At 47.9% G+C, this 22966-nt stretch overlaps 1 protein-coding gene across 2 annotated transcripts; it reads right to left on the bottom strand.

Annotated features, from left to right (window-relative positions):
* Window positions 1-780: 780 nt before the first annotated feature.
* Window positions 781-21306, bottom strand: sp6 (Sp6 transcription factor). Of its 2 annotated transcripts, none has more exons than XM_033035010.1 (2): window positions 21215-21306; window positions 781-2713 (listed from the first exon to the last, which is right to left on the bottom strand). In XM_033035010.1, exon 2 carries the CDS (start codon window positions 2677-2679, stop codon window positions 1540-1542), a length of 1140 nt encoding a protein of 379 aa, XP_032890901.1. In that variant the 5' UTR covers window positions 2680-2713; window positions 21215-21306; the 3' UTR covers window positions 781-1539. The 2 variants fall into 2 exon arrangements, with proteins under 2 accessions (XP_032890901.1, XP_032890899.1); XM_033035008.1 differs by lacking the exon at window positions 21215-21306 and adding an exon at window positions 12979-13316.
* Between the last annotated feature and the right edge of the window lie 1660 nt (window positions 21307-22966).

Here is a 22966-nt window from a genome sequence, read left to right as displayed (position 1 = left end):
ACAAGGTAAGCCTTTTCTTACCTCCAGTTTTCGTCTCACCCCTGATTCTCAGCTTGAAGAAGGGTCTCAACCCGAAATGTCCCCTATTCCTTTTCTCCGGAGATACTGCCTGACTCCAGTTACTCCAGCATTTTGGGAGTGGTGGATGATTGTTTTTGACAGTGTGCTGAGTACAGTCCAGTTCCACAGGGACTGGTGCAGGAGCCACTGATTTTCTCTTCATGGGTTAGACTTGGGTATTTTGGGTTAAAACAATTCCAGATTTGGAGATGACACCAAAGTTGGAAGTATGATGAAATGCCGGGACAGTTGCAGACTTCTAGAGAATATTGGCTGGTTGGCAGAGTCAGCAGATGCATGGTCAATGGAAGTTACCTGATAAATAACGTGGTATCACATCTTGTTGGGAAGAGGGAAGACAATATTAAATGGGGACGTCTGTGCTTCATAAGTTCCATGTGCAGAATTAGGCCAATCGGCCCATCAAGTCTACTCTGCCATTCAATCATGGTGGATCTATCTTTCCCTCTCGATCCCATTCTCCTGCCTTCTCCCCATTACCCCTGACACCCGTACTAATCAAGAATCTGCTCATCTCCACCTTAAAAATATCCATTGACTTGGTCGGTGGCAATGAATTCCACAGATTCAACACCCTCCGACAACGGAAATTCCTCCTCATCTCCTTGATGAGTGCTGTATGACTATGTGAATGCACAGTATTGGAGTATGGGATCAGAGGGAACTGGTGGTACATGTATAGGTTGGATAAATAGTTTTAAAATATCATGCAAAATACTTAACAGCGACAAGCAGGCGTGATGTGTCCTAATAAAATACTGATATCACAACTAGAATATTGTGTCTAGGTCTCGGCATTGCACTAAAAGTAATTTGAAAAAGCCATAGGGAAGGAAGGCGCAGAAGAGAATGTTTCCCAAATGGGAATGGGAATATGAGCAGGAAGGAACTGCAGACTTTGTTATAGCCAAAGATGGACACAAAATGCTGGAGTAAATCAACAGGATAGGCAGCATCTCTGGCTGTTCACTGTACCTCGGTACACGTGACAATAAACTAGACTCAAACCCAAACTCAACTGGGAAAAACCGCGGAGCTTCAAGGAGAGTGAAGGACCAGCCAGATGGAACAGGAACAGTGGTCTGGTTGACCTCCTTCCACGCTGTAGCTCTAACATGTTTCTCAGTTTTGTAAATAAATTTAAATAGATTTTCATCACCTTTCTAATGCCCTTTTAGTAATGAAAAAAACGTTGGCGAAGTAAATCGTCCCTAGTGTGTGTGTAGGATAGTGCTAGTATACAGGGATCACTGGTTGGCGCGGACTCGGTGGGCCGAAGGGCCTGTTTCCGCGCTGTATCTCTGAAACTAAACTAAACTAACAAAAAGTGTAACCTTTTTTTGGTGGGGAATGTTGACTTTCCTTCAGAGCCTATACAACAATATACAGCGTTTAGCAAGTGCAACTATTTCATACACTAACATGTTAACTTTACAATGAGCGCACACTTGCAAAGTCTCAATTCTGCTGCCTGTCGGCATCTGGGAGGCCGTCGTTGACCCCCTTGCCCTCACGGTCTCTCAGCATGCCGTCTGGTGACTGGGGTTGTCCAGGCAGGGGGACGCACTTGCTGCCGTCCCGGGCGGCCTCTTTGGCGGCCACCTGGCTGGCTTCTCCGTGGGTCTTCATGTGCTTGGTGAGGTGGTCGGTCCTCATGAAGACCCGGTTGCAGACGGGGCAGAGGAAGCGCTTGGAGCCTGTGTGGGTCTGGAGGTGGCGCTGGAGCTCGTCGGAGCGGGTGAAGCGCTTGCCGCAGAACAGCCAGTTGCATACGAAGGGCCGGTCTCCGCTGTGCCACCTGAGGTGGGCCTTGAGGTGGGATGTCTTGACGTACGCCTTCCCGCAGCCCGGGATGTGGCAGTTGTGAAGGGTCTTCTTCTTGTTGCCGCCTTCCACTGATGTCCCCAGTCTCTCGGCCTCCATGCAATTGGGGCAACGGCAGTTCCCCTGTCCCGAGCTTCGAGACAATGATCTTCTGGCCGTCTTGGGTCTGGAGGCTCCATCCAGCGTCTGATTCAAGACTAGGGCATCCTGGATCGGCTCGGACTGCTTATATCCCTCTTGGTTGGCCATGACTTGGTTGAACTGCAACAGGTGAGTGGGTGGCCCGCATAGTTGGTTCTCAGACCCGTAGTTGCCCAGAGTTGGCTGAAGCCCAGCTGGGTGGGTAGAGTTCTGGAGGCCGGCCGTCGTGTTCTGCAGGTCCATCCAGCTCGACCCGGCGTGCAGGTCCCACCAGGTGGTCGAGAGACCCCCGTCCTCGGCAGGACCACCTTGGTGGGAAGGTCTAAACCAGGAGTCGTGATAGTGAGCCATGTCGACTCGCGGGTGCAAGGGGTTGGAAAAGTACTCGACCGTGGACTGGAGGTTGGGCTTGAACTGGCCGCAGTCTTGTCCCTTCAAACTCGGGCCATTGAGCAAGGCATACTTGTTATTGAAGGCGAAGTTGGGAGCTGTGTTGGAAGGGCTGAAGGCACTGCTACCGGACGTGGCTAACCCCAAGTTCTTGGGAAGGGTGGCCGTCTTCCAGGAGTTGTAGCCGGAGGACAGAGGCGAGGCTGGTTGCTCCCCGATGCTACTCCATGTGGCAGTTTGCATTGCCGAGATCACCTCCCCACGGAGTCGATGCCGACTACAAAAAAGAGAGGAAATGTGTTAGCAGGTTCAAAGGACAACTCTTTATGAGCCAGCGCGGCCGAAAACAAGCCGGGCTTGTTGTTACCTTTGTCAAGTCTATAATGGCACACCAGTTAATCAATGAAATTGTAGACTTGTCAAGGAAAGAATGTGCTTCTTTCACAACTCCTTGCTGCTGCATGCCATCTACAAGACCAACGGCGGACAATACCGCAGTGTGGAGGAACTTTAGAAGCTGCCGTGTTAAACGTGCAGAGTTGTGGAGTCACAGAATCACACAGTACAGATACAGGCACTTCAGCCCCCTGAGTCAGCATAATCATCAAAGCTGAGAACAAAGGGGGATCCAGTGGGGGGGGGGGGGGGGGGGGGGGGGGGGGGGGGGGGGGGGGTGCAGTGGATAGGACCGAAGATACAACACAAAAAAGCTGGACTCACTCAGTGGGACAGGCAGCATTTCCGGAGAAAAGGAATAGGTGGCGTTTCGGGTCGATACCCTATTTCAGACGGTTTAGTTCAGTTTAGTTTAGAGATACGTCGTGGAAACAGGCCCTTCGGCCCACCAAGTCCACACCGACCAGCGATCGCTGCACACTAACACTGTCCTACACACACTAAGGACTATTTACACTTATACCAAGTATACCAAAAACACAAGCTAATTAACCTGCAAACCTGTCTTTGGAGTGTGGGAGGAAACCGATGATCTTGGAGAAGGGTGGTGCCAAGACTCGAGGGCCTGAGCTATAGAGAGATTAAGCAGGCTGGGTCTCTATTCCCCCAAATACTCAAAGGTCGTGCAGGTTTGTTGGCTAATTGGCTTGGTAAAAATTTGTAAATTGTCTCTCGTGTGTGTGGGATAATGTCAGTGTGCGGGCATCGCTGGTTGGAGTGGAAGGGCTTGTTTCCGTGTTGTGATTTAAAACTCAAACTAAACAAGAATATTTGACATTGTGGGATTTCATGGTCACTGTAGTTGGTGCTTGTATTTTATTGTCAATTTGGTTCCAATTGCCCGGTTGGCATTTGACTTATGGCCCTGGGTCATCAGTCTGAACATTTGGATGATTGGCTCAGGTGGATGAACAGTGTATGCCCAGGTATCAATGTCTACCTGGTCCAGCCCATCCAATACGGAACTTGAATAAACCTCAGGTATCTCACCAAAGCATGCAGGGGTTGTATTAAATCAGGATTAGTAAAAGCAAATTAATCCTCAAACTTGAAGGGGTACAGAGATTTGCAAGGATGTTGCCAAGGGGAGGGACTGAGATTATAGGGAGATTAAGCCGGCTGAGACTCTATTCCTTGGAGCGCAGGAGGACGAGGGGTGATCTTATAGTGGTGTACAACATTACGAGAGGAATAGATCGGGTATAGGAATGGATTGGATAAACCCACAGAGTCTCTTGCCCAGAGTAGGGGACTTGAGAACCAGAGGACATAGGTTTAAAGTGGGGGGAGAAAGGTTTAATAGGAACCTGATGGGTAACATTTTCACACAAAGGGTTGTGGGTGTATGGAACGAGCTGCCGGAGGAGGTAGCTGAAGCAGGGGACTATCGCAATGTTTGTGAAACATTTAGATAGGTACATGGATAGGACAGGTTTAGGCAAAAATACAGGCACGTGAGACTAGTGTAGATGGGACAAGTTGGTCGGTGTGGGCAAGTTGGGCTGAAGGGCCTGTTTCCACACTGTACCTCTCTATTTCTCTAAATCTGGACTTCATTGTAAATCATTAAAAACTAAATGAAAACTAAAACGTCACATGCCTCTGATGCTCCGGTTTCCTCCCACACTCTAGTGATGTAGAGTTTTGTAGGTTAATTGACTTGTAAATTGTGAATGTCCCTAGTCTGGTGATCGGGGGTCGGCGCAAATTCTGTGGGCCGAAGGGCCTGTTTCCACGCTGTATCTAAAGTAAACTAAAAGTCTGGGGACGTTTGGGGAGAGGTCCATTCTCCAGGATGAAGAGTTCAGCGGTCTTCAGCGGTCCCTATCCTAAACGTCGCCTGTTCATTCCCTCCCGCCAGTCCCGCTGAGTTCCCCCAGCACTTTCACCCGTCTGAAGAAGGGTCTCGACCCGAAACGTCACAAATTCCTTCTCTCCAGAGATGCTGCCTGTCCCGCTGGGTTACTCTATGCTTCTTGCTTCCATTCTGAGTTCGTTTAAGCTATTCTCTGAATAAGACCCGAATAAGGTGCGTCTGAAGAAGGGTCCCGTCCCGAAAAACCACCTATCCATGTTCCCCAGAGATGCTGCCTGACCCGCTTGGAGTACTTGGAGTCTTGCTTAGATCCGGGAAAAGTTTGTACGCGGAGCCCCCATGAATCCTTCATAAACCCATAAGCGATAGGAGCAGAATTAGGCCAAGTCTACTCCACCATTCAATCGTGGCTGATCTATCTTTCCCCATTATCCTGCCTTCTCCCCAAAACCCCCCGACATGGCTTTGAGAGTCGACCTGTTGCCCGTCTAGCAGCAGAGACCCGGGTTCGATCCTAACATTCGGGTGCTGTCTGCGTGGAGTTTGCACGTTTTCCGTGCGGGGTTTCCTCCGGGTGCTCCGGTTACCACTCACATTGCTAACGCCTGCGGGTTGGGAGGTTTATTGTAATTAACCTGAAAGTTACATGGTGCGAGGGTGAGTGGGTCACATCTGCGGAGAATTGGTGGGTGAGGGCATGTTTTCCGTGATCCCTGACAATTTAGACGGGTTATCCCAGATATTTGCGCGCCCCAAGACAGTATCAACTGCACACGAGTCAACGGGGAGGGGGGGGGGGGGGGGGAGAGAGAGAGACACACACACAAAAATAAAACGAAACACAAACTGCTGGCGGGACGGATCTCGGCGGATCAGGCAGCATCTAGGGCATGCGAGGTTCCATGTCTGGACCCTTCTCCAGAACTCAGTGGAGCTAAACACAAAGGCAGGAAGAACACACACGTATCTTTCCTGCAGCTCAGAGCGTTTGAACAAGTAGCCAGGTTACAGGCGGGTGGATCCTTTCATCATCCTGGCTGCGTATTTCTGGCGCAAGATCTGGAGTCAACGTGGTTTACCCGGAAATTAGCCGTCATCATATATTGATATAATGATGATATAACTAAACCCATTGACACCGTATGTCCACGGGACCAGTAGTGATGTTATAGACATTATGATTATGTTATAGACATAGTCTGAAGAAGGGTCTCGACCCGAAACGTCGCCAATTCCTTCTCTCCATAGATGCTGCCTCACCCGCCGAGTTACTCCAGCGTTTTACAGAGAGTGGTGAATCTCTGGAATTATCTGCCACAGAAAGTAGTTGAGGCCAGTTCATTGGCTATATTTAAGAGGGAGTTAGATGTGGCCCTTGTGGCTAAAGGGATCAGGGGGTATGGAGAGAAGGCAGGTACAGGATACTGAGTTGGATGATCAGCCATGATCATATTGAATGGCGGTGCAGGCTCGAAGGGCCGAATGGCCTACTCCTGCACCTATTTTCTATGTTTCTATGTCTATCTTCGATTTTACCAGCATCTGCCGTTCATTCTTAAACATTAATGTTATAGACACGGACCTCATTAAAACAAAAGTGAGTGCTGTTTGTGTAGGAAGGAACTGCAGATGCTGGCTTAACTGGAAAATTAACTTTCGTATCTTGTCTAGTTTAGAGATACAGCGCGGAAACAGACCCTTCGGCCCACCAAGTCCGCGCCGACCAGCGATCTCCGAACACCATCCTACACACACTAGGGACAACCTACATTTCTATACCAAGCCAATTAACCTACAAACTTATACGTCTTTGGCGTGTCGGTTGAGACTAAAGATCTCGGAGAAAACACACGCGGTCAAAGGGAAAACGTGCAAACTCCGTACAGACAGCACCCGTAGTAAACGCGGGTTTCTGGCGCAGTGAGGCAGCAACTCTACCGCTGAACCACCATTTACTTATCGCCCGTCACAATCTTCAGACCCCAGGCCAGCCGGGCTGGTAAGGACGAGATTTATATCCAGGATGTTTGTATGCATTCTTCCCTCGCAAGAGCCTAATTTAACGATAACTATTTACAGTGACGCAGCGTTACTCCAGCACTTTGTCTTTTACTTTGTAAACAAGCATCCGCAGTTCCTTGTGTCCCTATAAAAATTTGCATTCGTTTTATTTTTGATAAATACGCTAGAAATAAACAAAATACTGAAATATTGAAATAATAGGTTACAGGGAAAAGTGACATTAATATTTAATGAAATGCCATATTCCTTACCCTGTCCCACTTAGGAAACCTGAACGGAAACCTCGGGAGACTTTGCGCCCCACCCAAGGTTTCCGTGCGGTTCCCGGAGGTTGCAGGCGGTTCTCGGAGGTTGCAGGTAGTGGAAGCAGGTAGGGAGACTGACAAAAACCTCCGGGAACCGCACGGAAACCTTGGATAGGGCGCAAAGTCTCCAGAGGTTTCCGTTCAGGTTTCCAAAGTGGGACAGGGGCATTAATGCACCGCTTCACTAGTGTCCAAATGCCATGGTCACCAGGCGCACATTTCCGAGGATAAATGAGACGATTGATTTATTGATTGTCTCAAGAAAATTAAAATATAGTCACAACGCTAAAACACCAGACATTCTGTCTGAGCCTAGATTTTAATTTATGGCCGCATACATTTACCCCATTTGTATCACCACTTGGGAACCAATGTGGGTCTTCGCTGCGAAGGGCAACGAGTCCAGAGTTTCTTCCAAAACTCATGGAATTTAATTTCTATATATGGTCACAATATCGAAGATTTCAATTCGGATCACTCCACCAGATGTACACAATTCATTTTTTTAAACCAGATTTCGCGAGATAAGGACACCACCGAACACAAACTACCACGGAAGAAAAGACACAAAGTGCTGGAGTAACTCCGCGGGCCAGGCAACATGGACGGGCGACGTTTCGGGTGGGAGCTTCTTCTTCAGACAGATGGTAAGGGGAGGGGGTGGAGGGAAGGGGCAGGACAAAGTGTGATGGATAATAGGTGAACACAAAGCGAGTAGAAGAAAGGTCTCTAGCCGAAATGTCACCTATTCCTTTTCTCCGGAGATGCTGCCTGACCCGCTGAGTCCAGCTTTACTCGCTCTACTAGCGAGTAAAGGTGGGTTGATAGGCCGCTAAGTTACTCCAGCACTTTGTGTCCTTTTGTTTGGAAACCAGCATCTGCAGGTTTGGGGTTGGGACGCCACTGAGACGGAAACAGCATTCTTGTTTCTACCAACCACGAGAGACTGTTTATAACTCAACAATAATGTTTATTTCAAAAATCTTCGCAGGTACATTTACCCTGTAATCACATTGAGGGCCAACTCCAATTTATTTATTTTTCTTTAATCCTGTATATTACCAAAGAAACACGAGTATGATATTCCTGCAGATAGACACAAAATGCTGGAGTGACTCAGCGGGACAGGCAGCATCTCTGGAGAGAAGGAATGGGTGACATTTCGTGTCGAGACCCCTCTTCATACGCCGTGGCTGGTACTATATATATATAGTATATATGTGTGTGTGATTTTACCTCCATGTAGAGTCATGGTGATACAGCAGAGAAATAGACATTTCGGCCTAACTCGCCCACACTGATCAAGATACCTTGTCCCGTTTGCCCGCGTTTGGGCCAAATCCCTTTAACCCTTTCCTGTCTATCGCACATACTTGCCTTTCAAACGTTGTCGCAATACCCGCCTCAACTACCCCGTCTGGCAGCTCGTTCCAACACATTTTCCATGAAAAAGTTGGCGCTCAGGTCCTTATTAAATCTTCACTCTCTCGCCTTGAACCTTTGCCAAAGAGAGGCACAAACTATTGGAGTGACTCAGCGGGTCCGGCAGCATCTCTGGAGAAAGGGGAGAGGTGACGTTCGGGTCTGGAGCCTTCATCAGACTCTAAACCTAAGCCCTCTCGTTCTTGATTCCCCTACCCTGGGGAAAAGAGACTCTATGGGAATCATCCTATCCATTCCCCTCATAATTGTATGTGCCTCTAGAAGGTCACCCCTCAGCCTCTTGTGGAACAAAACCCCTAGCCTGTCCAACCTCTCCTGCAGCTCAGAGCGCCGAGTGTTGGCAACTTACATTTCAAGTTAACCATTGCCTAATCGTTATTTCCTGTTCATCTTGTTTCAGGATCGTGGGTGTCCCACGGCCGTATAGAAACCCGATTGATATTCTACAGTAACTTGAATGCGGACATTTATTCAGATTAAAGTCACCACCTGTCTAGAAATCGCAATTCTTTCATAAGATAGAGGCCTACACTCTAATACGACCCGACCTCGTTTTTGCGTGAGTTCAATTTAGCGAAGGCAAACATTTTGAAAATCTTGCGATGCAAGTTTTCCCCAAGAACAATAAAAAATAGTTATGATTCGTGAATTGCCAGAGAAGATCCACATGTCAAACGCCCGCGGGCAGCAGAACAAGGTGTGTGCAGGAAGGAACTGCAGATGCTGGTTTACACCGAAGATAGACACAAAAGGTGTCGACCCGAAAGGTCACCCATTCCTTCTCTCCAGAGATGTCGCCTGTCCCGATGAGTTATAGTCTACAACTTCTCTTTTGAGAAGCAAGGAGAGAGAATAATTATATTTCATGTTTTTCTTCATTCCTATGTACGACAGTGATCGTAACTTCTACTGAAGTGTGGATGGCCGTTGGCTCGCTAGAGGCTCATCCGCACTTTGACAGGTCTTGTTTTTGGTCCTGCTGGGGGTCCACAGCCCCCTCCTCACCTAGCGAACCGGGTGGGGGAGACGGTTTAGTCGCCGACTATCCGACCATGGAGCAGGTAGCACGGGATTACATGGTACCCGTGGCGGGGGGAACTCCCCCCAAACTGACCTGAGTTATGGAGTCCTAGACTGATAGAGTGATGCAGCGTGGACACAGACACTTCGGCCAACATGTCCCATCTACACTAGTCCCACCTGCGTTTGGTCCATATCTTTCCAAACCTGTCCTATCCACGTACTGTCCGATCCATGTAAACTCCAACATTTTGTGTCTATCTTCGGTGTAAACCAGCATCTGCAGTTCCTACACCTTACCCTTCCATATCTCTAGACTCCCCCTCCTCTGACTCTCAGTCTGAAGAAGGGCCTCGACCCAAAACGTCACCCATTCCTTCTCTCCAGAGATGCTGCCAGTCCCGCGGTGTTACTACAGCTTTTTGTGTCTATCTTCAAAGGAAAGGGGCTGACGGAGTGGTGCACACAGGCGCGGTTTTAGGAGCGACATATTAAACCCGAATTAGTCCTGAACCGCACAAGGAACTGTAAGATCTTACTAAGTCTCCTAAAGTTCAAATTACAGGTCAGCCAACGTCTGAGACGGACCGTTGACATTTATTGTCTCAGTCGAACTGCTGACCAATTCATTTTGGGTTTGGAACACAAAGTGCTGGAGTAACTCAGCGGCACAGGCAGCATCTCTGGAAATCGTGGAGAGGTGATGTTTCAGGTCGGGACATTTCTTCAGACTGGAAGTGGAAGGGGTCTGAAGAAGGGTCCCAACCCCAAGCATCACCTGTCCATGTTCTGCAGAGATGCTGTTTGCCCCGCCGAGTTACTGTAGTATTTTGTGCTCTACGCAAGAGTCCAGCAGCATCTGCAACTCCTGTGGTTTAGGTTCCATGGTGATAACGTTACAACAGCCACAGACAGCAGCGACCATCACCAAAGTCCCAAACCCTCCCCTGGCTACGCTCTCATTCCACTTCTACCATCGGGAAGATGATATAGGAGCCTGAAAACAGTGACCATCAGGTTCAATAATAACTTCTTCCCAACAACCACAAGGTTCTTGCACACGACACATTGTAACAGAGGCCAAGTTATTGGGTATATTTTAAGGCGCAGATTGATAGATTCTTGATTAGTGCGGGTGTCAGGGTTTATGGGGAGAAGGCAGGAGAATGGGGTTGATGGGGGAAAGATAACGGGATTGAGGGAGAAAGATAGACCAGCCATGATTGAATGGCGGAGTAGACTTGATGAGCCCAAGTGGCTTAATTCTGCTCCTATCACTTATGAACAGCACTAGCCTCAACAATGAATGTCTACGGACATTGTGTTTAAGAAGGAACTGCAGATGCTGGAAAATCGAAGGTACACAAAAATGCTGGAGAAACTCAGCGGGTGCAGCAGCATCTATGGAGCGAAGGAAATAGGCAACGTTTCGGGACGAAACGTTGCCTATTTCCTTCGCTCCATAGATGCTGCTGCACCCGCTGAGTTTCTCCAGCATTTTTGTGTGTCTACGGACATTGGTGTCTACGGACTTCGTGCTTTATTTTGCAGTAGTATCGGGGTTATTTATTTAGTGATTATTTGTTTATTATATATTATCTATGTGGATTCTATTACAGGCCTGCTGTTATGATGCTGCAAGTAAGAATTTTATTCTTGCGAATGAAATACTGCCTGACCCGCTGAGTTACTCCAGGATTTTGTGTGTAAACCAGCATCTGCAATCCCTCATTTTACACATAAGAATTTAATTGTTCGGTAGATAGACACAAAATGCTGGAGCCACTCAGTGGGACAGGCAGCATTTCTGGAGAGAAGGAACGTTTCGGGTCTCGACCCTTCAGACTGAGTAAGGGGAGAGGGAGATATAGAGATATGGATGGGCAAGGCGTGAAAACAAAGACCAAAGGGGACGTTGATCAAGGTAATATAGAATGGTAAAGAGATGCTGCCCGACCCGCTGAGTTACTCCAGCTTTCTGCGCCTATCTTCGGTTTAGCTGAGTGGAAAGGTGGCAACGTGGCATACTCGAGTCTGAAGAAGGGTCTCGACCCGCAACGTCACCCATTCCTTCTCTCCAGATATGCTGCATGTTCCGCTGAGTGACTCTAGCTTCTTTTTTTTTGCTGTCTATCTTCATACAATCAGCAATATTTAATCAGGAGGACAGTTTCCGGAGAACTAGGGTGGGGGAGAGGCGGAGAGAGAGGGAAAGCAAGGGTCACTTGAAATTAGAGAAATCATATTCATCCCGCTGGATGCGAGCTGCCCATCCGAAATATGAGGTGTCAGTGCAAATGACAATAAATACTCTTGATTCTTGACTCTTCAACTAGACTTTCAAAACCCTGAAGAATGACACTCACACAATGTTGGAGTAACTCAGCGGGACAGGCAGCATCTCTGGAGAGAAGGAATGGGTGGCGTTTCGGGTCGAGACCCTTCTTCAGACTTGGGTTGCCCCGAGACAATGAAACATAACTACAGAAATGTGAAGTGTGTGGGAAGGAACAATAGACAATAGACAATAGGTGCAGGAGTAGGCCATTCGGCCCTTCGAGCCAGTACCGCCATTCAATGTGATCATGGCTGATCATTCCCAATCAGTACCCCTTTCCTGCCTTCTCCCCATATCCCCTGACTCCGCTATCTTTAAGAACCCTATCTAACTCTCTCTTGAAAGTATCCAGAGAACCGGCCTCCACCCGGCAGAGAATTCCACAGACTCGCAACACTCTGTGTGAACCGCAGATGCTGGCGAGTTACTCCAGCTTTTTGTGTCTATCTACAGAAATCCAAAGCTTTCGTTCAAATAATTGTGAGTCAAATCCTATCCCCGAGAGATGAGGGAGACGCCACCCACGATCATTGCTTTAATTTCAGCCTGAAGAAGGGCCTCGACCCGAAACGTCACCCATTCCTCTCCAGAGATGCTGCCTGCCCCGCTGAGTTACTCCAGCTTTTTGTGTCTATCATTGCACTAATTGCGGCGGTACAGCAAGGCAAATGCGCGGGCATTGACTGTAGCGACGGCTAAGGATGTTCTCTATACAACCCACCTCCTCCCGGATCCACCGCCCTGACTCAGGAGCACTCCTGAGAGATGGGCTACCCGACGGCAAGGTTTCAAGGAAGGGTTTCGGCCCGAAACGTCGCCTATTTCCTTCGCTCCACAGACGCTGCCTCACCCGCTGAGTTTCTCCAGCACTTTTGTCTACCTTCGATTTTTCCAGCATCTGCAGTTCTTTCTTGAATACTTTGTTATTCGAGTTCAGTTTGTCTTAAAAAAGTTATGATTTTTTAATTCTCCCACTTTTTTTAAATGTGAAAATCATACCAAATGGTTTCCAGACTCGGGAGAGTTTGACAATTCCTACACTAATGAATGCAAGCCCAGGGCGCAGGATTCAGTCCGCTCTCCCCCCGCGGACCGAGCTGTCAGTCCCGGCCGGGAACCGCCAGGGCAAAGCGGGCACCTACCTGCTGTGTCGCCGGCGAAGTGAAGATTGGATCTCCCTCTCTCGGTGAGCGCACAGAGACGGCTGAAGGCGCACAACAAACACGCGGAGTGCTGGCAACGGAAGACAAGCTTCTTCTCCTGAAGAGACGGCGCTTTCCAGAGAAGTCCCCTAGTCGTACTTTCCTTGGCGGCTGGTGAACGCACAGTGAGAGAGTGAGAGGCAGCGGGAAACCAAACGGTGAACTCGGGGAACCTGGGAACGCACGCAGTTCCGGACTGCACCCAACACCTTTCTCCCCGGCCTTTGCCGAGTTTCTCTTTTTTACTCTGGGTCGTACGCTGCTGGCTCCTCCCAGCCAATGACTCGACGCTAAAGTGCACCCTCGGAGAAAAAAAAACAACCCAGCAGCAAAACAAATTATCTAACTGACAGCGGGGGGTGGACACGTACTCACATGCTCATTATAATATCCATAATAGAACAGAACTACTGCGAAAGCCGGCCACTCCCCATATTACAGGGCACCATGAATACAGATACAAGACGCTGCTGGAAGTCCGAGCAAAACACACAAGTACTGGGGGAATACACAGTTAGATAGACACAAAGTGCTGGAGTAAACTAAATTAAACTACAGGTAGACAAAAGCGCTGGAGAAACTCAGCGGGTGCACCCGCTGAGTTTCTCCAGCACTTTTGTCTACCTTCGATTTTCCAGCATCTGCAGTTCCTTCTTAAACTAAACTAATTCCTTTTCCACACAGAGGACAATAGACAATAGACAATAGGTGCAAGAGTAGGCCATTTGGCCCTTCGAGCCAGCACCGCCATTTAATGTGATCATGGCTGATCATCCCCAATCAGTTCATGCCTTCTCCTCATATCCCCTGACTCCGCTATTTTTAAGAGCCCTATCTAGCTCTCTCTCTTGAAAGCATGCAGAGAACCCGCCTCCACCGCCCTCTGAGGCAGAGAATTCCACACTCACAACTCTCTGCGAGAAAAAGTGTTTCATCGTCTCCATTCTAAATGGCTTACTCCTTATTCTTAAACTGTGGCCCCTGGGTTCGGGACTCCCCCAACATCGGGAACATGTTTCCTGCCTCTAGTGTGCCCAAGCCCTTAACAATCTTATATGTTTCAATGAGAAGCCCTCTCATCCTTCTAGGGTGATGGGTGTGTGGAATGAGCGGGTCAGGCAGCATCTCTGGAGATAAGGGATGGGTGACACGTCGCGTTGGGACCCTTCCTCGGACCTTGCCTGACCCGCTGAGTTACTCCAGCAATTTGTGTCTATCTTTGGTATAAACCAGCATCTGTAGTTCTTTGGTTCTGCTGGGCAAACAGAAGAAAGGTCAGGCAGCATTTGCTGGCTACCGAGGGTCTAAGTCCAGTGGGGGGGGCCCCTCAAACAATGGGATAGATGGCACCCGAGGTGGCAAGGATGTTTTCTTTAAATACAAGTTGCGAACACTACCAAGACAATACTGAATGTGCAGACAATGCGAAATATGAAGAATTTCTGTTTTGTGTACTTTAAAAAATCTGAATACAGTTTAGTCAGTAGAAGGCTCCGTTTGTGGAAGTGTCGCGACCCGAACGTCTCCGTCTATTCCCCTCCCACAGATGCTGCCTATCCCGATGTGTTTCTCCAGCAGTTTGCTTTTCGCTCAAGGTTCCAGTCTCCACAGCCGCTTGTGTCTCCAATAGACCTTATGTTCTATGCACAGGCCATTGGAGGTTAAGATGCGGGGGGAGAGATTATCATGTATTGTCTTTCTGCTGACTGGTTGGGACGCGCGATATTGAACTATACCAAACCAAACCAAACTGAACTAAACCAACCCAGATATATTTTCCACACTGAGGATGGTGGGTGTATGGAATGAGGTGCCAGCTTAGATATTTGAGAGAATAACAACATTATAAAAAAGGACACCAAGTGCTGGATTAACTCGGCAGGTCAGGCAGCATCTCTGGAGAACACGGGTAGGTGACGTTTCGAGTCGGAATATGGATAGGAAACGTTTAGAGGGGAATGGGATTAGCTTTGAAGGGGCGGTTTGATCAGCATGGGCGAGTATGTGTGGGAAGGAACTGCAGACGCTGGTCACACCGAAGCTGGACACAAAAATGCCGGAGTAACTCAGCGGGACAGAGTCTGAAGGAGGGTCTCGACCCGAAACGCCACCCATTCCTTCTCTCCAGAGATGCTGCCTGTCCCGCTGAGTTACTCCAGCATTTTGTGTCCGTCCTCCGTGTTGTGTGACTCTGTAACTCTACACTGCATCTCCAATAACCGTATACACTGCTAACGGATCTGAGGATTGTGCTTAGATTTCTTCCCCGCACAGCGTCGACAGATGCTACTCTAACACCAGTCACTGTAAAGAAGCCAACCTGGCACCTATGTGGGAGACACACAAAACAAAAAAGCGTGCCCTCGCCTCTCGGTATGGTGATCTGTTTTCTGCATTGAGTATTTTCCACACGCTCCACTAAACCAGAGCAAGGATTCGTGACATTTGAGCCCAGACTTTGAGTGCGAGCGGACTGGGGACTCTGCTAATTCCGAGCGTCCCCAACACGTCGTAGAAGAAGGGTCTCGACCCGCAACGTCACCCGTTCCTTCTCTCCAGAGATGCTGCCTGTCCCGCTGAGTTACTCCAGCTTTTTGTCTCTATCTTCGGTTTAAACCAGCATCTGCTTACCAGTTTCTGCTTACACATTGTAGATGAGACGAAGGCGAGGGAGGACACACCATTTCCCGGGTCCCAGCGGGATACTGCCAGTGAATATTGGGGCAGATATTCAAGCCACAATCATGATTTCCTTAACTTTTGGGGGGGGGGGGGGGGGGGGGGGGGTGGAAGAGAAATCAATCAATGGCCTCACGCCGAATGTAAGATTTTTATCGACGCTTAAAATACGTTGAACCGAGCAGAATAACATTTGAAGGGCCTGGACCCAAAACATCACCCATTCCTTCTCTCCAGGGATGCTGCCTGTCCCGCTAAGTTACTCCAGTTTTTTGTGTCTGTCTTTAGAATAGGGGATATTCTATAATTTTTTAATACGTACGATTTCTGAAAATCCCACTGTATAACACTGAAATATCGTGCAGCAGAGATTGCCATCTGAGGTGGACAAGGATTCTAGGTGAACATACATGTAAGCCCTCGGCATCGAAGTGGCTTGTGGGTTTCTACAGAGCGCAGCGGGTGTGAACTGGAATTGACCCGATAATCCTCCACCCGGCGTGTTGGTTCTTGCCGCCTTTGAAATTGCCATATCGCGCCAAAGGAATAATGGGTTCGCGGTCAACGGTGAACTGAGGTCTCTGGGCGCCATTCATCACACACAATTAAATGCCTGCTTTTTGCTTCTCATTCCACTGCAATAAAGTGATGTCCACGGCCCCAGTGTGTAATATTGTATAACAGTGTATAATGTAATATTGTTAAAAACATATGTACGACAGGATGGATTCTAATGTCAAGAGTTAAAGAGTGATTGCCGTATGTCCCAGATAGAATAATGAAATTCTTACTTGCAAGCAGCACACAGCATATGTAAACATAGCACACAATCCACAAGACTTAAGAGTGTAGGAAGGAACTGCAGATGCTGATTTAAACCGAAGATAGACACGAAAAGCTGGAGCAACTCAGCGGGACAGGTAGCATCTGTGGAGAGAAGGAATGGGTGAAGTTTCGGGTCGAGACCCTTCTTCAGACTGGTTAGGGAAAAGGGAAATGAGAGATATAGACGACGGTGTAGAGAGATAAAGAACAGTGATTGAAAGATATGCAAAAAAAGTAACGATGATGAAGGAAACAGGTCATTCATTGTTAGCTGTTTGTTGGGTGAAAACGAGAAGCTGGTGCCTATTTCCTTCGCTCCATAGATGCTGCTGCACCCGCTGATTTTCTCCAACTTTTTTTGTGTACCTTCCTATTCGTCTCATTATTGTGTACACTCGGGCATGGATTTAAATTAAATGCAACATTAAAAGACCAGGACAAACCGATTGACGCAAAGTTGATCAGTAGATGACCAGGAGTTTGCGAATCTAAGATTGGGGGGGGGGGGGGGGGGGGGGGGGATAGAGAGAGAGGGAATCTCGGGGTTACTTGAAGCGAGAGAAACCACTATTCTTATCACTGGGCTGTAAGCTGCCCGAACGAAATATGAGATGCTGTTTGTCCAATTTGTGTTTAGCCTCACTCTGACAATGGAAGAGACCTAGGAAAGAAAAAAATCAGTGTGGGAATGGGAAGGAGAATTAAAGTGTTTAGCACCCGGGAGATGAGGTAGGGATGAGATGATTGTCATATGTCCCAGATAGAATAATGCAATTCTTACTTGCAGTAGAACAACAGAATATGTAAACATGGTACACAATTGGTCCAGTGCTCTGTGTGTGAAATTATGTGAGACAAATTTGCAGAAAAAACAAAAGCAAGGGACAGGGGAGGCGAGACACTGGAAAAATCTGATCCCAAATTACCCGAGGAGTTGATGGTTCATAGTTTAGTTTAGAGATACAGCGCAGAAACAGGCCCTCCGGCCCATCGAGACCACGCCGACCAACAATCAACACGTTCTATCCAACACACACTAGGGACAGTTTACAGAGGCCAATCAGCCTACAAACCGGTCCATTTTTGTTGATATTGAGTGAAGCCTGATGATTTACCAGGACCATTGAAGAGCTCCCTGGCTGTTTAAAGAAAAACATGTTTTGTTTTTTTAGTTTAGAGACACAGCACAGAAACAAACCCTCGGCCCACCGAGTCCGCGCCGAGCAGCGATCACCCCGTACACGAGCACCATCCCAACGCACACTAGGGACAAGTTTCAATTTTACCAAAGCCAATTAGCCGACAAACCTGTAAGTCTTTGGAATTTGGGAGGAAACCCGTGCTCCCGGAGAAAGCCTACGCGGTCACGGGGAGAAGGTGCAAACTTCGTAACAGAAAGCACCCGTGGTCAGGATCGAACCTGGGTCCCTGGCGCTGGAAGGTAGCAACTCTCCCGTGCCTTGAAGTTAAACACCGAAGGGGCGGTGGGAGTCCCGGACTCACTACATGCAGTTGTAGTTGAGACAGTCGTCAGAAGGATTTAATAAAAACTATAGACGGCACATTGGCACAGCTAGCGGGTCTTCTGCCTCGCAAATCCCGACCTCGGGTGCTGTCTGTGTGGAGTTAGCGCGTTCTCCCTGTGACCGCGTGGGTTTCTTCCGGGTGCCCCAACTTCCTCCCACATCCCGGCTGCTGGGTCAATCGGTCGCTGTAAATTGCCCTTGGATTCTTAGATAGTTCAGATTCAGATTAGTTTATTGTCATTTGCATCAGGGGCGCAACGAAATACCCTGTTCTCACAGAGAATATAGAGTAAACAGCACACATGGCAACAAGAAACGCCACGAAAACTACAAGACAGTGGAATTGTGCTCAAGTTATGCATTTATCATCGTCTAATTATTGGCAGGTATTTTTGTAACGAATTCACTCGGTGGGTATTTCCCCCTTCTGAAACAAAAATTCCATGCGGAATGTGTAGAGAGGAACTGTAGATGCTGGTGTGTGCTGGAAATAGACACAGGTGCTGGAGTAACTCAGTAGTTTGTCATTGTCCTATCTGGGACACAAGACAAGAACACTCTCTTGATAAGGTAGACAAAAGTGCTGGAGAAACTCAGCGGATGCAACAGCATCTATGGAGCGAAGGAAATAGGCAACGTTTCGGGACGAAACGTTGCCTATTTCCTTCGCTCCATAGATGCTGCTGCACCCGCTGAGTTTCTCCAACTTTTTTTTTGTGTACCTTCCTATTCGTCTCATTATTGTGTACACTCGGGCATGGATTTAAATTAAATGCAACATTAAAAGACCAGGTCAAACCGATTGACGCAAAGTTAATCAGTAGATGACCAGGAGTTTGCAAATCATAGATTCGGGGGAAATTAAAAGAAAAATGGGAATTGTACGAATACATTAAAGGCATTAAATCTTTTCGACTCACTAGAAATGAAACGGGATCGCATTGAATGCCTTGCCAAATAATGCCAATGTTGGTCCAGAAAGCGATGAATGTCGGGTTGAACAGTGGCAACATGGAGTCTTCAATAGGACATTTGCACCGCTCACCCATAACCCCGACTCCCTTTAAACAATAGGGGCAGAAGGAACTGCAGATGCTGTAATCTTGAGCAAAACACAACGTGCTGGAGGAACTCTGCGGGTCAGGCCGCATCTGTGAAGGGTCTGAAGAAAGATTTCGTCCCGAAATGTTACCTATTTCCTTCGCTCCATAGATGCTGCCTCACCCGCTGAGTTTCTCCAGCATTTTTGTGTACCTTCTGTGATGGGAACAGCTGCCTATGCTTGGATAGACACAACATGCTGGAGTAACTCAACGGGACATGCAGCATGTCTGGTTGGGTGATGTTTCGGGTCGAGACCTATCTTCAGATCCCTTCTCTCCGTAGACGCTGCCTGTCCCATAGAAACATAGAAACATAGAAATTAGGTGCAGGAGTAGGCCATTCGGCCCTTCGAGCCTGCACCGCCATTCAATATGATCATGGCTGATCATCCAACTCAGTATCCTGTACCTGCCTTCTCTCCATACCCCCTGACCCCTTTAGCCACATCTAACTCCCTCTTAAATATAGCCAATGAACAACCTTCTGTGGCAGATAAATCCAGAGATTCACCACTCTCTGTGTGAAAAATGTTTTTCTCATCTCGGTCCTAAAAGATTTCCCCCTTATCCTCAAACTGTGACCCCTTGTTCTGGACTTCCCCAACATCGGGAACAATCTTCCTGCATCTAGACTGTCCAACCCCTTAACAATTTTGTACGTTTCAATAAGATCCCCCCTCAATCTTTTAAATTCTAGCGAGTACAAGCCGAGTCTATCCAGTCTTTCTTCATATGAAAGTCCTGACATTCCAGGAATCAGTCTGGTGAACCTTCTCTGTACTCCCTCTATGGCAAGAATGTTTTTTTCTCAGGACTGAGCCCCGCTCAGTTACTCCAGCATTTTGTCTCTAACTTCGGCACCGCGTAAACCAGCATCTGCGGTTCCTTCTTCCACATGTAGTCTACGCTCGGTCTCGCCGATGTTAAGGAGGCCACATCGAGAGCACCGAATATAGTGAACGACCCTTTAAACAACCCGTCCTTTAGTTCCGAATACTGAACAAGGACGCCAACGCGTGTACAAGCAAAACCTCGGAGCGATTAACTTGCGAAGATTTCGCTGAAACAAAACGTCTCATCCATTCGCTGACCTAGCCATGTCTTCCAGATATGCTGCCCGACCCGCTGAGTTTACTCCAGCACTTTATGCCTTTTGTTCCTGCTTGTATCGCGCCAATTTGGTTTAAATCCGCGCTAAAGATCACTGGTGTGATCTTGTGAACATTTCCACTTTCTTGCCAGGGAGATACTTACAAGGGAATTCGAAATATCTTTACCTTCCCGGGTGGGAGTTTGCTGGGCTGGTTTGAGTAAAATATAGGAAAGACAGACACAAAGTGCTGGAGCAACTCAGCGGGTCAGGCAGCATCTCTGGAGAAAATGAATGGGGCGGCGATTCGGATCGGGACAATAGACAACAGACAATAGGTGCAGGAGTAGGCCATTCGGCCCTTTTGTCTACCTTCGATTTTCCAGCATCTGCAGTTACTACTTAAACTAAACTAATTCCTTTTCCAAACAGAGGACAATAGACAATAGGTGCAGGAGTAGGCCATTTGGCCCTTCGAGCCAGCACCGCCATTTAATGTGATCATGGCTGATCATCCCATATCCCTGCCTTCTCCCCATATCCCCTGACTCCGCTATTTTAAGAGCCCTATCTAGCTCTCTCTTGAAAGCATCCAGAGAACCTGCCTCCACCGCCCTCTGAGGCAGAGAATTCCACAGACTCACCACTCTCTGTGAGAAAAAGTGTTTCCTCGTCTCCGTTCTAAATGGCTTACTCCTTATTCTTAAACTATGGCCCCTGGTTCTGGACCCCCCCCCCCCCTCTAGAGTGTCCAAACCCTTAACAATCTTATACGTTTCAATGTGATCTCCTCTCATCCTTCTAAACTCCAGAGTGTACAAGCCCAGCTGATCCATTCTCTCAGCATATGACAGTCCCGTCATCCCAGGAATTAACCTTGTAAACCTACGGTGCACTCCCTCAATCGCAAGAACCTTCTTCAGACCGTTTTCTTTCTAAAATTCTGCACTCACCTCACCCGACTCTTAGAGACGCGTCTCTACGTTTGGTTCGCACCGGGTAGACAAGTTCAAATTCACAGACCCAGCTGGAAGCAGGACATGTGAGTGTGTGTGAACGAGAGGGGAGGGGACGAGCGGGGACGCGAGATAAACGCAGACATTCGGACCTTCAAAGGAAAATCATGAAACGACTGACCAGGCTCTTATATGTAGATAGAGACAAAAAGCTGGAGTAACTCGGCGGGACAGGCAGCATCTCTGGCGAGAAGGAACGGATGACCTTTCTTCAGACTGACGAAGGGTCTCAACCCGAAACGTCACCCATTCCTTCTCTCCAGAGATGCTGCCTGTCCTGCTGAGTTACTCCAGATTTTTGTGTCTATCTCCGGTTTAAACCAGCACCTGCAGTTCCATCTTACACACACTGTGAGGTTTGTTATACGCGACGCGCTGTTTGGGTAGCTAGCGGAGTGGTTCAGCTTCGTTTGAGGTTTCGCGTTCACAATGCTGCCCGAGTCTTGCGGTCCGCAGCTCCATCTGTTCGTCAAACAGGCCGAGCAGCTGTTGCGTATAAAGAGGCGAAGCTTCCACACTCAATTCACAATCTCTTCCCGAATTCCCAATGTTGACCAGCGGATGATCAGCCATTGGCATCAATGATCTATATCCGTACTTAATATTAACTAACCCTTAATATTCGTTACTATCCGTGATTAATAGTTGAATTAGTCGCTGACTCAAAAAGGCAGCCAGCATCATCAGAGACCCACACCACCCTGGCCACACTCTCATCTCACTCCTGCAACCGGGAAGAAGGTACTGAAAGCTGTAAGGTCCAGAATCAGGAAAAGTTTCTTCCATGCAGCCATCAGGTTATTAAACAGCACGACCTCCAAATAAACTCCGAACTACATAGACTTGGGGCATTGTTTTTGTCTTTGCACTATAATGATCTATACACACAGAAACACACACACACACACACACACACACACACACACACACACACGCACACGCACACGCACACGCACACGCACACGCACACACAGAAACACACACACACACATACGCACACACAGAAACACACACACACAACACACACACACACACACACACACACACACACACAGAAGCACACACACACACACACACACACACACATACACACACACAGAAACACACACACACAGAAACACACACACACACACACACACACACACACACACACACAGAAATACACACACACAGAAACACACACACACACAAACACACACACACACAGAAGCACACACACACACACACACACACACACACACACACACACACAGAAATACACACACACACAGAAACACACACACACACACACACACGAGAGAGAGAGAGAGAGAGAGAGAGAGAGAGAGAGAGAGAGAGAGAGAGAGAGGCGGGGGGAGGGAAGAGAGTGAGAGTCTGAAGAAGGGTCTTGACCCATTCCCTCTCTCCAGAGATGCTGCCTGTCCCACTAAGTTACTCTAGGATTTTGTGTCTGTACGTATATAACTTTTAGTTGTTTATTATGGTGTTTACAGAGAACTATGTTGTGTTGCTGCAAGGAAGAATATCATTCTTCCATTTCGGGACATATGACAATAATACACTTGAATTTGACTCACTGTTTTACCCAGCAACAACTAACTATTAACTGACACTAATTCCTGCATTTATATTTTAATTTAAGACATTGATTCCAGATAATATTGTTCTCTTCTCCAAAACAACCTCAAC

The sequence above is a fragment of the Amblyraja radiata genome, chromosome 16, assembly GCF_010909765.2.
Source record: "Amblyraja radiata isolate CabotCenter1 chromosome 16, sAmbRad1.1.pri, whole genome shotgun sequence".
NCBI classification, from domain to species: domain Eukaryota; kingdom Metazoa; phylum Chordata; class Chondrichthyes; order Rajiformes; family Rajidae; genus Amblyraja; species Amblyraja radiata.
Note: the sequence above shows the minus strand (reverse complement) of the source record. Positions and strands in the feature narration are given on the sequence as shown.